The sequence below is a fragment of the Salvia miltiorrhiza genome, chromosome 8 (assembly GCF_028751815.1).
Source record: "Salvia miltiorrhiza cultivar Shanhuang (shh) chromosome 8, IMPLAD_Smil_shh, whole genome shotgun sequence".
NCBI classification, from domain to species: Eukaryota; Viridiplantae; Streptophyta; class Magnoliopsida; order Lamiales; family Lamiaceae; genus Salvia; species Salvia miltiorrhiza.
This window is the reverse complement of record NC_080394.1, coordinates 57,831,273-57,844,890: the sequence shown is the minus strand read 5'-3', so window position 1 is coordinate 57,844,890 and position 13,618 is coordinate 57,831,273. Positions and strand designations below refer to the sequence as shown.

The 13,618-nt window shown below is 38.5% G+C and overlaps 3 protein-coding genes across 5 annotated transcripts; 1 reads left to right on the top strand and 2 right to left on the bottom strand.

Moving 5' to 3' along the window:
* Window positions 1–2,844: 2,844 nt before the first annotated feature.
* LOC130999529 (DEAD-box ATP-dependent RNA helicase 37-like) lies at window positions 2,845–7,199 on the top strand. 3 transcript variants are annotated; one of them, XM_057925080.1, is made up of 8 exons: window positions 2,845–3,104; window positions 3,541–4,390; window positions 4,470–4,553; window positions 4,709–4,951; window positions 5,231–5,398; window positions 5,687–5,800; window positions 6,185–6,702; window positions 6,788–7,199. In XM_057925080.1, the coding sequence occupies exons 2-7, from the start codon at window positions 3,635–3,637 to the stop codon at window positions 6,677–6,679; spliced, it is 1,860 nt and encodes a 619-aa protein (XP_057781063.1). In that variant the 5' UTR covers window positions 2,845–3,104; window positions 3,541–3,634; the 3' UTR covers window positions 6,680–6,702; window positions 6,788–7,199. The 3 variants fall into 3 exon arrangements, with proteins under 3 accessions (XP_057781063.1, XP_057781062.1, XP_057781061.1); XM_057925078.1 differs by having other exon boundaries at window positions 2,933–3,160; XM_057925079.1 differs by having other exon boundaries at window positions 2,931–3,104; window positions 6,185–7,199.
* Window positions 7,200–8,156: 957 nt separating this feature from the next.
* Window positions 8,157–8,621, bottom strand: LOC130998826 (uncharacterized). Its single transcript, XM_057924231.1, has one exon. It carries the CDS (start codon window positions 8,619–8,621, stop codon window positions 8,157–8,159), a length of 465 nt encoding a protein of 154 aa, XP_057780214.1.
* Window positions 8,622–9,290: 669 nt separating this feature from the next.
* On the bottom strand, window positions 9,291–10,476 carry LOC130999528 (non-specific lipid transfer protein GPI-anchored 14-like). Its single transcript, XM_057925076.1, has 3 exons — window positions 10,007–10,476; window positions 9,789–9,887; window positions 9,291–9,626 (listed from the first exon to the last, which is right to left on the bottom strand). The coding sequence occupies exons 1-3, from the start codon at window positions 10,338–10,340 to the stop codon at window positions 9,484–9,486; spliced, it is 576 nt and encodes a 191-aa protein (XP_057781059.1). The 5' UTR covers window positions 10,341–10,476; the 3' UTR covers window positions 9,291–9,483.
* Window positions 10,477–13,618: the final 3,142 nt, after the last annotated feature.

Here is a 13,618-nt window from a genome sequence, read left to right as displayed (position 1 = left end):
GGTATCTGAAAAATCAGTACCTTTATACCGTAAATCTTCGGTATGATATCATATCTTAAAATTCGGTATACCTTAAATTTGATATTTTATGATATTTTTCGGTACGGTATGACCAATATACCGAGTTTTTGGTATATTTTCTCAATCCTACTTATGAGTCTTGGCATATCCTCGGACCCCTTGATAAAAATAATCTCGGGATGATTTAATCTCAAGCAACCGAACATCCACTTAGAGACTGTTTGGTTTGAAAGATTGGATATGGTTAAATTAAATTAATTTTATAATATCTTGTTCGATTGGGTGGATACAGTTCGATATTCAATATCAGGACAATGCCACATAGAAGTCGTCTTAGGATAATGCCACAATTGCAATATATGTTCGGTTCGCAATATTAATATCTCAATTTAATTCAAGATACTATCCCATGTAGCCAATCTAACGTCTTAAAGTTAGAACCTCCCTCCCCACCCCAGACAAAAATTATCATACACGTTTATTACCATTCTATCCTTAACTTTTTTTGTGGGATCTTTTTTAAGAAAAGGTAATTTTAGGGCATATCAGTAAATGCATTAACTTATGTTTTACAAATCAAATATATTTTCAAATTATATAAAAATGACCAATCAACCAATCAACTTTTCCTTAACCAAAACTCAATCTTAACTTATCCCATGTCACATCCATATATTATTTTATCTAACAAATCAAACACTACTTTAGATTATGAGTCTTAATCTACCTTTTTATGACAAAATTAATCTTAGATCATTTTAATCTTAAGAGCATCCACAGCGGCCATGTCGAGGGCGGTGTCGACCCGGGGCGAAGGAGGCGGCCGCGCGCTGGAGGGGCGCCCAGATGTGAGGCGGGGTCGAGGCTACGGCACGAGGCGAGAGAGGAGATGAGATGGCGCGTCCTGCGGACGCGCCTAATTTAAAAAAAAAAATCCAAAAATCGGCTATTTTGGCAAAATTCGACCGTTTCCAAATTTTCTTTTTTTTAAAAAAAAAAACAACCGTTGCAAATTTTCAACGGTTATTTTGATTTTTTTTTTCTTTTTTTCCCCTTCTATAAATACTATTCTTCCTTCCATTCTTTCAAATTCACCAACACCTTCAACTACAATTCTCTCCCAAAAAAAATTCTCTCTTCTACATTTCCAAAGATGGATCGTGAATTCGATGAATACATGGAGCAACAAGGCGGATCGAGGGTTCCAATGATGGGGTTTGCTCCATTTTCAGCAGCCTCGAATGTCTTGGCTACAGGAAATGTTCCTACGCCGGCGGCGAACGCCAACGTTCAAGAAGAGCCGGAGGAGGTGAAGCCGAAAGCCAAGGGCACTCGCGCTGCATATTCTAGCGAGGAGACCGAGCTCGTGGCAATATTGTGGGCGGAGGCAACCCACAATCCTATTTTGGGGACCTCCCAAAAGTTGCTCCAATATTGGGGAGCAATCGCCGAGAAGTTCAACGCGCTCAATACTTCGGGAGCGCCGCCGCGAAAGTCGGAGCATCTCAAGTCCCACTTCGCCCGTGTCCAAAAGGAGACAAAATTCTTTGAGGGCTTCTACAACACGTGCAAGGAGAATTGGGGGAGTGGTATGAGCGACGATCAAATCTTCCAACAAGCCCAGACGATGTTCGAGGCGAATTTCAAGAAGCAATTCTCCTACGTCAAAGCTTGGAAAGTGCTTCGTGACTGCCAAAGATTCACGTCGCAAGCCGGGGATGTCCACTCCGCCAAAAAGTCGAAGGGCTCCGATGGTGGAGCAACCACTACTTCTTCGGAGCCGAGTGTCACGGCGAGACCCCAAGGCCAAAAAGCGGCAAAGCGAGACAAGGGCAAGGCGAAGAAGGGAGAAGGGGCTTCGGGAGGAGGATCGGCGTTCTCCGACGCCCTCGAGAAGGTGGCCGAAAGCATGAAGGAGCATGCTCTCAAAACGGGGGAAATCGCCCATGCCAAAAAAATGCAAGCCGAGATGAAACGGGAGGAGATGGATATGAAGCTCTTGAACAAGGATACGACGGATATGACGGATGCACAATTGGCTTTGCACAACCACCTAGTCCAAGAAGTGCTCAAGCGTCGAGGGCTTATTTAAATTAGGAAATTATGTTTTTTTTTATTAGCGTATTTTAATTATGTTTTTAATTTTATTTAAATTATTGTAATGTAGAATTTTAATTTTAATGAAATTTGAATTTTAAAAATAAAAGTGTAGAAATATGAATTTTGTGGAAATGAGGATCTAAGCACCCACCTAAGACACAATGCATTGGAGAGGGGTGTGTCTTAGGTGGGGCCCACTCCTAAGACACCCCTCTAAGACACCACCATTGTGGACGCTGTAAGAGATCTCGAACTAATTTAATTTCGGCAACCGTATATCCCTAAGTATTTGGTGATATATTAGTAAGAGTCCTCAGCTCCTCATACTAGATGAACTAAATTTTATTATTTTTTAAATAATATTGACTCTATAATTATCCAGTTGGTTCTTCTATCCACAACATTTTGTAAACAACTATTTATAACGGATTTGAGCTATATTACCTCAAGAATTATTTTCAATAATTCAGTTTCTCCCTCTAATAATTAAACAACTTCATTTTTAGTAAATTAGTCAACTATATAGTCATTTAATCTCACACCACACGATTCAAATATTTTTATAATCCATTTTACTTTGAAGAAAAGCAGTAAAAGATGCTTACTTAACAACCGCAAAATTTTAGTCAAAAATTGACTCATCAACAATATCTATGAAGAATCTTTCTCTTCTTTTTTTTTTTTGGGATATTTATGTAGAAAATATTTATAATTTAAAAAGGAAAAAAATGAAATGAGAGAAGGGAAAAACGTATAGAGCCCCTAAAAAAAATAATGGTGGTATCGCGTATTAAGCAGAAACGCAAACTTCGAAGACTATAAATACGTTGGAAGAAATTTAGAGAGAAAATCTATAGACCTTTTTAGAGAGAGAAAGCGGAAATTCAACAGCATCGCACAAGATATTTTACGCACCAGCGCCTCCGATCGCACATCCTCTGCCCCAAATTAGGGTTTCTTTATCATCTACCTTTAATCATATCGTATGTGTTTCTCCTATTCACTCAGAAGCACGAATTGTCTCCGTTGATCTATCTCTGTATGTGGACAAACTTGCGTTGCTGTCTTAAGTAATTGTGTGAAATTCTGAGGAAATAAATGTTGTTTTGGTGTTTGGATTTTGTGTAGTTATTGCTGCATTTCTGTTGATTTTGTTGCTCGGTTTGGTTGAATTATGTGGATTTTCGATTATGTGTGTGCTTACGGATGAACTTTGCTTGAGAATTGGGTTTGCTTGGTTATTCTGTTTTATTTTATGTTCATGTGAATGGTAATGGATTTGCTGCACTCTGCGAGGGGGGATTTTTGCTATAAGGATTTTATTTTGAAGTTGTGGAAGGTGTGCGTGTTTCGGGGCATAGATTTCAGGGTTTGATGATGACGAAAATTTTGGGAATTTTGTTTCTGTTGCACGTGCAGCGTTGAAAAATATCTCTGCCTGGAAAACGGTTGTGGCGTTGGAGGTATTTTTTGACAGGGGAGAGGATTTGTGTGATTTTGCGTGCTTTTGAGTATGCCTGCTACGTGGTCTGAATCTGTCGAGAAGGCTCCTACCGGTGGTGGTGTAGGGGCTACTTCTCATGCTTCTAGAAGTACTTATGTTCCGCCGCATCTTAGGAATAGGCCTCCTTCAGCCTCAGCAGACCCTCCTCCTCCCTCGGCTGCAGTTTCCTATGCTGGAACCTTGGTGGGAAATGAACCCCAGGGATATGGTGGTTCGGCAGTAGGTGGATTTCAGTCGTATGGTCCTAGAAATGATAGAAATGGAGGTGGTCTCAGTCGTGGTGGTGGTGGTGGTGGTAGTGCTTGGAATAACAGAAATGGTGGTTGGGATCGTGGGAGGGAAAGAGAGGCTAATCCTTTTCAAGATGATGGAGTTGCAGAACCAGAATTTGCGGTACAGGAAAATTCTGGGATCAATTTTGATGCATACGAGGATATTCCGGTGGAGACAAGTGGGAAAGATGTTCCACCTCCTGTGAATACATTTGCCGAGATTGACTTGGGTGACGCCTTAAATATGAACATTAAGAGGTGCAAGTATGTGAAACCTACACCTGTGCAGCGGCACGCTATACCAATATCCCTCACTGGGAGGGATTTGATGGCCTGCGCTCAGACTGGTTCGGGAAAGACTGCGGCATTCTGTTTCCCGATAATTAGTGGAATCATGAAAAGTGGCCAATCTGCTCAAAGACAACCACGTATGCCACGCATGGCATTTCCGCTCGCTCTCATTCTTTCTCCAACTAGGGAGCTTTCAATTCAAGTGAGTTTGTAGAAAGCTGGTGTATATGTTAATTGCTTCTTTCATTGAAACAAATCTCATAGCGGCTCTTGCTATGCAGATTCATGAAGAAGCTCGAAAATTTTCTTATCAAACTGGCGTCAAGGTGGTTGTTGCTTATGGTGGTGCACCAATCAATCAACAGGTACCATTTATGTCCTTGTCATTGGTCTCATTGCAAATATCTGATCACCTTCCCCACATCTATTGATCAGTCTGATCGTTTCCCTATCTGTTTTATAATCGCATGCATAGCTTACTGCTTCATTTCTGATTTTATTATTGATGTTTTCTCGGCAGCTTCGAGAACTTGAAAGAGGTGTGGACATACTCGTTGCAACTCCCGGACGTTTAGTTGATCTGTTGGAAAGGGCTAGAGTCTCGTTACAAAATATTAGGTACTTAGCCCTGGACGAAGCGGATAGAATGTTGGACATGGGTTTTGAACCTCAAATACGGAGAATTGTGCAACAGATGGACATGCCTCCACCTGGTGTAAGACAAACATTGCTATTTAGCGCCACATTTCCAAAGGAGATTCAGGTCGGTTTTCTATACCCATGGCATTGTGTCACCATACTAAAAGTAGTGGACTTTGGTTGGTTTTTTCGTCCCTCAAACGCTGAAGTATGGAAGAGAGGTTTTCTAACCACTGAGACATTTATATCAAAGTGATAGAATGATTCAATGATGTCAAACATTTCATGATGCATGCACAACTAACATGACCATAGATATCCAATTTCTTGACTTTGTTTTAACTTACAACCTGCCAACTATTAGTAGATTTGTGATATTGTGGAAATCTCATTTAACATGCAGAGACTAGCTGCAGATTTTCTTTCGAATTACATATTTCTGGCTGTTGGAAGAGTTGGTTCTAGCACTGAATTGATCCTCCAAAGAATTGAATATGTGCTTGAGACTGACAAAAGAAGTCACCTGATGGACCTCCTCCATGCACAAAGAGCAAATGGCGTTCAGGCCAAGGTAAGAATTTTGACCAGTGTTTTGTGAGGTGGGGACCATTTTTGTTTTAGAACAAGAATTTCCAATGTCTGCAGAGTTGCATTTAGATTTTTTTTTCTTTATACTTGATACACTTAATCAAATCTTATTGGTTGGAAATTATGCTCCAAAATATCAGAATTTTGTATTGTAGATTCTTATTTGCTTATGCAGTAGGTCATCTCTTTCCCATCACTTGGATTAACTTCCATTGCAATTTATATTTTCGGTATACTTTGCTAATCCAGATTTTTGCGATGTGATTTGCAGCAAGCACTAACATTAGTTTTTGTTGAGACAAAGAAAGGAGCTGATTCGCTTGAACACTGGCTTTGCACTAATGGCTTTCCTGCTACATCTATTCATGGTGACCGAACACAACAGGTCTTATAATTTCTCTTCTCCTACGACTGGGATCTTTGGGCTGTTTTGCATGGTGAAAATATTGGTCTTCTGAGCTCATATTTTTCTGTCATCTTATAACGAAATTGGAATCTGGGTGATTGTTAAAAAGCATGGCCCTATTGAAAATTCAAAATTTTTCTCAGGTTTCCAAGAAATTATAGAGATGTTTGTATTTCTGTCTCATTTTACTTCAACTTAATCCTCTCCATTGTCTTCCTCTTTCTTCCAATGTTAATGTGTTTTTAAGTGCCAGTCAATATACTGCTTTTCTTGTCTGTAATATCCTTGAAAATGTAGTTTTTGTGTTTTCTGATGCCAGTTTTATCATATAAATAAATGCAAGCATTTTGTTTCTGGTTTCAGGAGCGAGAATATGCGTTAAGATCTTTCAAAAGTGGCAAAACTCCAATTCTGGTTGCAACTGATGTGGCAGCACGCGGCCTTGACATCCCTCATGTTGCACATGTCATCAACTTCGACCTTCCTAATGATATTGACGACTATGTCCACCGTATTGGACGCACTGGGCGTGCTGGTAAAACAGGACTGGCCACTGCTTTTTTCAACGATAACAATGCCTCGTTGGCGAAGCCATTGGCTGATCTAATGCAAGAAGCAAACCAAGAGGTTCCTGCTTGGCTGGCGCGCTTTGCAGCTCGGTCTAACTTTGGTGGTAGGAACCGCCGAGGGCAAGGTGGTGGAGGAAGATTTGGTGGCCGTGATTTCCGCAAAGATTCCTCCTACAATAGAGGTGGAATGGACATGTATGGTGGTGGCAGCAACATGAACAATGGATACAACCAATCTGGCGGATATGGTGGAGGCTATGGTTCTGCTGTGACTAGCGCCTGGGACTGACAACATTCGACACTCTCAACCCGGTGATTGCAAAAACGCACTTGAGACTACACTATACTATATACTAGCGAATCATCTCGTATTCTGAAACTCGTCGTTTTTCTACAGGAACCCTTCTGCTCCATCATCGGCTGTGGGGGTAGCTGCAGTGTGGCCATATACAATCCGGGGATGTTGCAGGCGATGCAGCTGGGATGTACGGTACACGAGGCTCTCCTGCTGGTACTTTCGTTTACCCTACTAATTCTCGTAGCGACGGATTAGAGAGCATTTCTAGCAGTGTATACATCTGTCAGGCATATTCTTTTTCAACCCTGTGGGTTGTAAATAGCGCTCCTGCAGATAACCCTTTCAGTTGAGTGATGAAAACCGTTGATGCTGTTGTATTATTCTAGGATTAGTATCTAGGTTTCTTCAGCAAACTACCAACTCTTTTTATTTACCATCTCCACTCTAGACTTGGCTTATTTGTAAATATGCCTCTTTATTCATGTTTATTGTCATCCTCTTTTCATACTCATTCATGTTACTACACTCAACAAGATTCTTGTCTCTTCCGTTGCACTTTCTTCCCTCGAGTTATGGTTTCCGTTTATCGGCTTTTTTGTTCACATTCACGACGTTCTGCCTTCCTCTCCGAACGAAACGTCTATCTTCCATCCATGGTGCTCCTATTCACTTTGCTCCGTTGCTCCTCGTATTTGGTCATTGCTGTGATGCTAAGAAGGAAAGTTGAGAGGAGTTGTTTCTATTACTAGTATCTCTTGAAACAAACACAACATGGGATGCAAGAGATTCAATACAGAGAGTGAATACAAGTCGAACAAATCTCCAACTGTGTCATAACATAACGAAGCAAAGTGATATACACAGCAACTACTGTTGAATACTTGTTCAAAACAGTTATTTGTGGAATACAGAAACGATCACCAATGATGTGACAATTTTAATTAAAGTAAGATATGTAAATTCTCCTTTTTTATTAAAATCGTCATCAGTGATGAACACGTTATGTTTGCTCAATGTGAGTAGGTGATCGGTTTTGTCGTAGCATAATATGACAGTTAAATACACACACAAAAGGTTTCATCCCTATATGAGGTATGGCAAATGCATTCACCACTATGGTAGTTTAATGAAATCAATTATTGCTTATGTCATTATATGAGTTCATTGTTCACACTTTCTCAACTTTCAACTGAAATTAACCAAGTCCTAAACCAGTCAAACTATTAAATTTCAAGAATTTTTGGACAACTTTTTGGGAAGAAATTTGCAGAGAGATGGAGAAAGGGAAAGAGAGTTGACATTCCGAAGAAAAAATTAAAAATCAACAATTTCGTGAGCAGTAACATTCATGAATTCACCACGAAATTCACACGCATCAAGCAATCAATAGATCGGAGCAACAAATTTCACAGATCAATTAGGGTTTAAAGCTCAAAATTCGACAGCCAGAAACGCCCCCAAATTCACCTCAAATCGACGCCGAAGAAGACAAATCACGCAACCCCTTGGATTTGCAGCTAGGAACGCGCTGAAAATCCGCAGCGGGCAGCTTCTTCGACAGAGCTCCGACGTGGAACTCGATCAGATCGTTTTCCTCGTCGACTTCCATGCCGGTGACGGACACCCAAATGAAGAACTTCTTGGCCTGAATGCCGGAAACTCCGCTCACTTTGCCGTACTCGAGCTTCCCCTTGATGATCCTGTCGTAGAAGACGAGCTGATCGTCGAATGTGACGTAGCAAGGGTTTGAGCTCAGCTCGAGCGTGAAGGAATTGTCGGTGTTGGAGAAGGAAAACGACTTTATTTCCCGCGGTATAATCCCCTTGGGGAGGTTGAAGAGAGGGAGAAGGTCGTGGACGTCGATCGCGGCGAGAGAGAGGTGCGCTGAAGAGAGGAAGATGAGAGAGAGTAGTGCTATGGCGAAGTGTGCCATTGTTGCAGAGAGAGAGGGAGAGAGAGAGAGTTGTATTGATAATTAGAAAATTTATACATTAATTAAAAACAAGCTAATTTGCTATAAATTCATAAATTACCAGTAAAATTCGCTTTTTTTTCTTCTTTCTAATGCTGTAAACTTAACACCGACATGACATTAAAATTTTAGAAATTATAGTCACAATATTTAGAAATTCTGATGTCACGTCAGTTTCAATTTAATCGTACTATTAATTTTAACGAAATTTCAAAATTGATCAAACTTTGTGTACTTTTTCAATATATTGTTCCTTCCGTCCCATTTTAACATGCTCACTTCTTTTGGGCACGAAAATTAAGAAAATTTACTTTTTAGTCGGAAAGTAGTAGTAAAGTGGTGTGATCCACACCAATTAAGTACAACTTTTTTTACCGAAAAAGAAAAATGAGCCTATTAGAATAAGACGGAAGGAGTATAAAGTATCAGAAACGTAGAATTCACTGATTATCTATAAATTTATAGTCAATTAACCAAAAAAGCATATAAGAGGAGGGATTTGGGTAATTAATGTCCTATATTATCTGTACTTTTTGGGGTAAATATTACTGAAATCTATATTTTATTTGACTAAAAAAATTGTATTAGGAAAATCTTATACGACAAATGCACGCAATTTGAATGACCTTCGACAATAAGGGCTCCCACTATTTATTTATTCTCAAAACATAAGAATATTATTACAAAGGTATTCACTAATATAAAAACATTTAAAAACAACCTAAATATCTAAGCTAACCTCACCCTTGACATTGTTATGCAAACTAAGATAAAATAAAAGAGAAAAATTATGCAAATGATAAACAAAAACACTCTTTCGACATTAACGATTCATGAAAATGTGAAGTGCACCCATAGCTATGAATACTCCTGCAACCCTTTGAGCCTCTATCAATATCTTCTTCTCTCCTCCGTCACTCTTTTCATTAGCAGTTGTCGATGCAGACGAACCACTCGACGAGCTTGCTTTATTTCGAAAAATAGTGAAAAAAATGAGAAGTAATTCAAAAAAAAAAAAAAAACGTAAATAGTTAGTTGAGACAATAAATGCAAAGTGCATGACTTGTGACATGTGTATTAATTTGTTTTTAAAGATCCAATAGTTTTATGCAGTAATTTCATACATACCGGTAGGAGTGGTAGTTGTGGTGTTGCTTTTGCTAGCACTCTTTGCAAAATCATCAAACACCTTAGCATCCGGTGAATTTGGTGGTAGATGAAGAAGAGCTGCATGAAATCGACTCACCTCTAGTTAATATTTGTCTTAGACATTAACCTCTTATCACTTGGCCAACACACACACACTGATGCATGTATTTTTATGGGGGGGGGGAGGGGCAACTTACTTGGACACTCTGTGATGGACTCGTTGACGGGGGCCTTGCATTTGGCGGGGAGGGAGAGGGCGAGGGTGGCGTTGATCTTGAACCCTAGACTCGGGTCGTTTCGATCTTTGATCAGAATGCAGATGCACTCGCGGCTATCTCTCAAGACTTGTTTGAAGCCAGTGCAACAATCGCTCGCGGGGGCCTTGGACTCCCCGGTCACATAGGGCAGGCATGTTGCCAGCCCTATTAGTTGATTTTCACATTTTTCTCTATCTTCCTTTACATCACACTCTGCAAAATTCAATAGAATAAGCATCGAGATGCATACCAAGCAAAAGTTTTGAAACTCCATTTTGCTATAACTTAGAGAGAGAGAGAGAGACTTATAGAATGTTACTTATATAATATACTATTTGCTTTTCTAGTTTGCAGTGGCAGCTTGTAAAGGGAGTTAGAGGTGGGGTTGGGGGAAGTTGGGAAATTTAATTTTCTTGGTTTAGAGTTCTCTAGGTCTTCTTTTATTCAAATTCGAATTTTATTAAAAAATGTATCTTCTTCCTTTATTTTACCCCCATAATATAAAATCAAAATACTCCCTCCGTCCCTTGAAGCATGATACACTTCTTTTCGGCACAGGAATTAAGAAATTGGTATTTTGTGTATAAAGTGTGGTAGGTGAAAAAGTAAAAATGTGAATAAAGGGCAAATTTTGTGCCATTTTTAGAAACGTGTCATGCTTCATGGGACAGACAAAAAAAAAACTGTGTCATGCTTCGTGGGACGGAGGGAGTACATAATGATGTATCTGCGAGAAATATATGGAATAACTTATGCTGGCTTCTTTTAAGTACATTGATGGTTACATACAATAAAGTGTATTGCACGTATATAATACTACTTTGACATTGTAAAATAAAATTAAGATACATCTACTTTGGTTGTAAAATTTTCATTGGAAAATAATGGATACGAAAATATGTGAAAATATTTTTTTTTCATTTTTTTTAGCATGTTTATTATAGATGAAAAGATGAGAAAATATTGGAAAATATTTTCACACCACTACCCAAAAGTAATATTATCCAATAGTGGAGACAAAACGAGTGAAAATGAACTGTTCAAAAAAAATATTTCATCATACCTGAAGAAAAATTTTCTATCATAATAAATATATAAAAATAATAAAAAAATAATAAAAATATATATTTTCTCACATTTTCTTTCAAAGTAAACCCACCCTAATAAAAAAATATGATACATTCTTTAATGTATGTTTTTTGAAGATAGAACAAAACTATGATAAAATAAGAGCCCCTTTCCACTTTTATCAGCTCTAGCATTTAGCTATCTATATAACTAAATATCATAATTAGATTCTAAATAATATTATAGCCTACTATTTTGTTTTTGAAACCATATTATAGCCTACTATTGAAGTGCTATGGATATGCCAACGCAAACTATAATGGTAGATTTCAATCATGTGTCACAATTGGACACTTGTCAAGAATCATGAGAGGGTTAAGTTTTCCTTTATAATAAATAGGAAAAAAATAAAAAGAGTTTCTATATATAACACAAAAAACAGAGTTTTAAATGAAGGGTTGCAAAAGTAGTTCTCTAGGCTATATTTGTTATGTTACCTGAAAAAAAATAAGAAGTTATATTTGTTATGTATCAAATGATTTGACAAAAGCGTTACTGTCCAACCAGAAATTTCTTATGCAAAAATAAATTATTATGTGGTCCTCAAAATTGTGTAATTAATGATAATTTAATCTTTGCCAGCGGCTCGTGGGACTAAAATTTGTGTTTTTTGTTATTGATTTTTTTAATAAAAAATTATATTATCCAAAACACAATATTCATAATTCAAGTGATTGGCTGAAACTAGCTAAAATGTGTGACGAATTGTTTGTTTTCCGACGCATATAATTCACATATAGAAAAGACGTATCTAATATTATCCTTTTTCCAAAACAATAAATAAATAAATTCATAAGCAAACTTAAAAAGGATAAAAAGTTTGGTTACAATAGAATTATATTACTACTTCCTTCAATTTTTTTTTTTTATATTACTACTATATATGGTAAAAGATTTTTAGTCTATTTTGTCATGATAATATTTTATAAAAATATGTAGTAACGATTATTGAGACCGTTTTGCATAGTTTTACCATTAATTGATGATATATACAGTATATATATGTATAGCACATTAAATATTTTTTTTCCGTTCACATTAAATATATTTCACCTAGAAATAAATTCACCAAAATTGTAAATGAATGGACCGAACCAAACGTGGCTTGTTGCGACCTATCACCCATCATCATAAATATTCCATGTATTAATCAATAATCACTCAAATAGTGAAAATTATTTATGTTAATAGAAAAATCTATAATTATGAAACCCTTTGCTAATTATATTAAACATTCCACGATAAAATTGATAACGAGGGAGAACAATCCGGCTAAATAAACATCAAAACTTCAATCAATTTTGAGTTTGAACGATAATTAAAATTAACAATAACGAAATACAATTTAATTAAATAGGCTTCATAAGAGCATCCGCATCGGTTACACGATAGCGGCCTACTCGTATAAGGCTGCTATCGTGTAAGCCGATGTAGCCCTCACTTACACGAGGGCTACACGTTCTATCGTGTAGCCCGATCAACCGTTGAAAATAAGGCGCGTGTTTTACACGCGCCTTTATAAAAAAAATCGAATATTTGAATTTTGAATTTGAAGGCAGCTTTGACGGCCTCGGTTTCCGTGCAAATTTGACTGTTCGAATTTATTTATTTATTTATTTTTAAAATTTTTTATTCTCTTTATATTCTCTCTTCCTCCTTCTTCTTCCTCACTTTCACTGCACAATTCTCCTCTTTCAATCTACACCTTTCAAGTCTCTTCTTCTTTTTTCTTCCAACAATGGTGGAATCCGACCACGGTTCTTCGTCTGATTCATCTGATGGTGTAGCTCACGCGATCATGGAGGAGATAGAGTTGCAGAAATAATTGCTTGCTCAAATCTACACCCAACCGGCGCCGGAGCCGAGACGTGTTAAACGTCCCCGGTCTTACGTCCACCGTGATCGAGAGGAAGCCCACCTACGTCTTATGCAAGACTACTTCGACGACAATCCGACGTACAGACCTACATTTTTCCGACGGCATTTTCGAATGCAGAAGGAGCTATTCTTGCGCATCGTCGAGGTTGTTCAAGGTGAAGATACTTACTTCCAGATGACCACTGATGCAATAGGTCGGGACTCTCTCTCCTCGTTGCAGAAATGCACGTCGGCTATCCGCCAGTTAGCCACCGGCGTCAGTGCGGATACCTTTGACGAGTATCTCAAAGTCGCCGACTCCACCAGGCGTATATGCCTCAAGAAGTTCTGCAAGGCGGTCATCCGGGCTTTTGGAGCCCATTATCTGCGCCGTCCAACGCCGAAGGACATCACACGCCTTACCCAGATGCACGAGGCGTGACACGAATTTCCCGGGATGCTGGGAATTCTTAATTGTATGCATTGGGGGTGGAAGAATTACCCATAAGGCGTGGCACGGCGCATATACACGCGGTGATCAAGGGGAGCCAACCTTGATCTTGGATG

Bases quoted from the DNA above. Each gene is read 5' to 3' on its own strand.
- LOC130999529 (XM_057925080.1), top strand. From the start codon at position 3,635: ATGCCTGCTACGTGGTCTGAATCTGTCGAGAAGGCTCCTACCGGTGGT. The intron at 5,399-5,686 runs GTAAGAATTTTG...TGTGATTTGCAG, and splicing joins CAAATGGCGTTCAGGCCAAG to CAAGCACTAACATTAGTTTT. The intron at 5,801-6,184 runs GTCTTATAATTT...TTCTGGTTTCAG, and splicing joins ATGGTGACCGAACACAACAG to GAGCGAGAATATGCGTTAAG.
- LOC130999528 (XM_057925076.1), bottom strand. From the start codon at position 10,340: ATGGAGTTTCAAAACTTTTGCTTGGTATGCATCTCGATGCTTATTCTA. The intron at 9,888-10,006 runs GTAAGTTGCCCC...GATTTCATGCAG, and splicing joins GTCCATCACAGAGTGTCCAA to CTCTTCTTCATCTACCACCA. The intron at 9,627-9,788 runs GTATGTATGAAA...TTCGAAATAAAG, and splicing joins CACAACTACCACTCCTACCG to CAAGCTCGTCGAGTGGTTCG.
- LOC130998826 (XM_057924231.1), bottom strand. From the start codon at position 8,621: ATGGCACACTTCGCCATAGCACTACTCTCTCTCATCTTCCTCTCTTCA.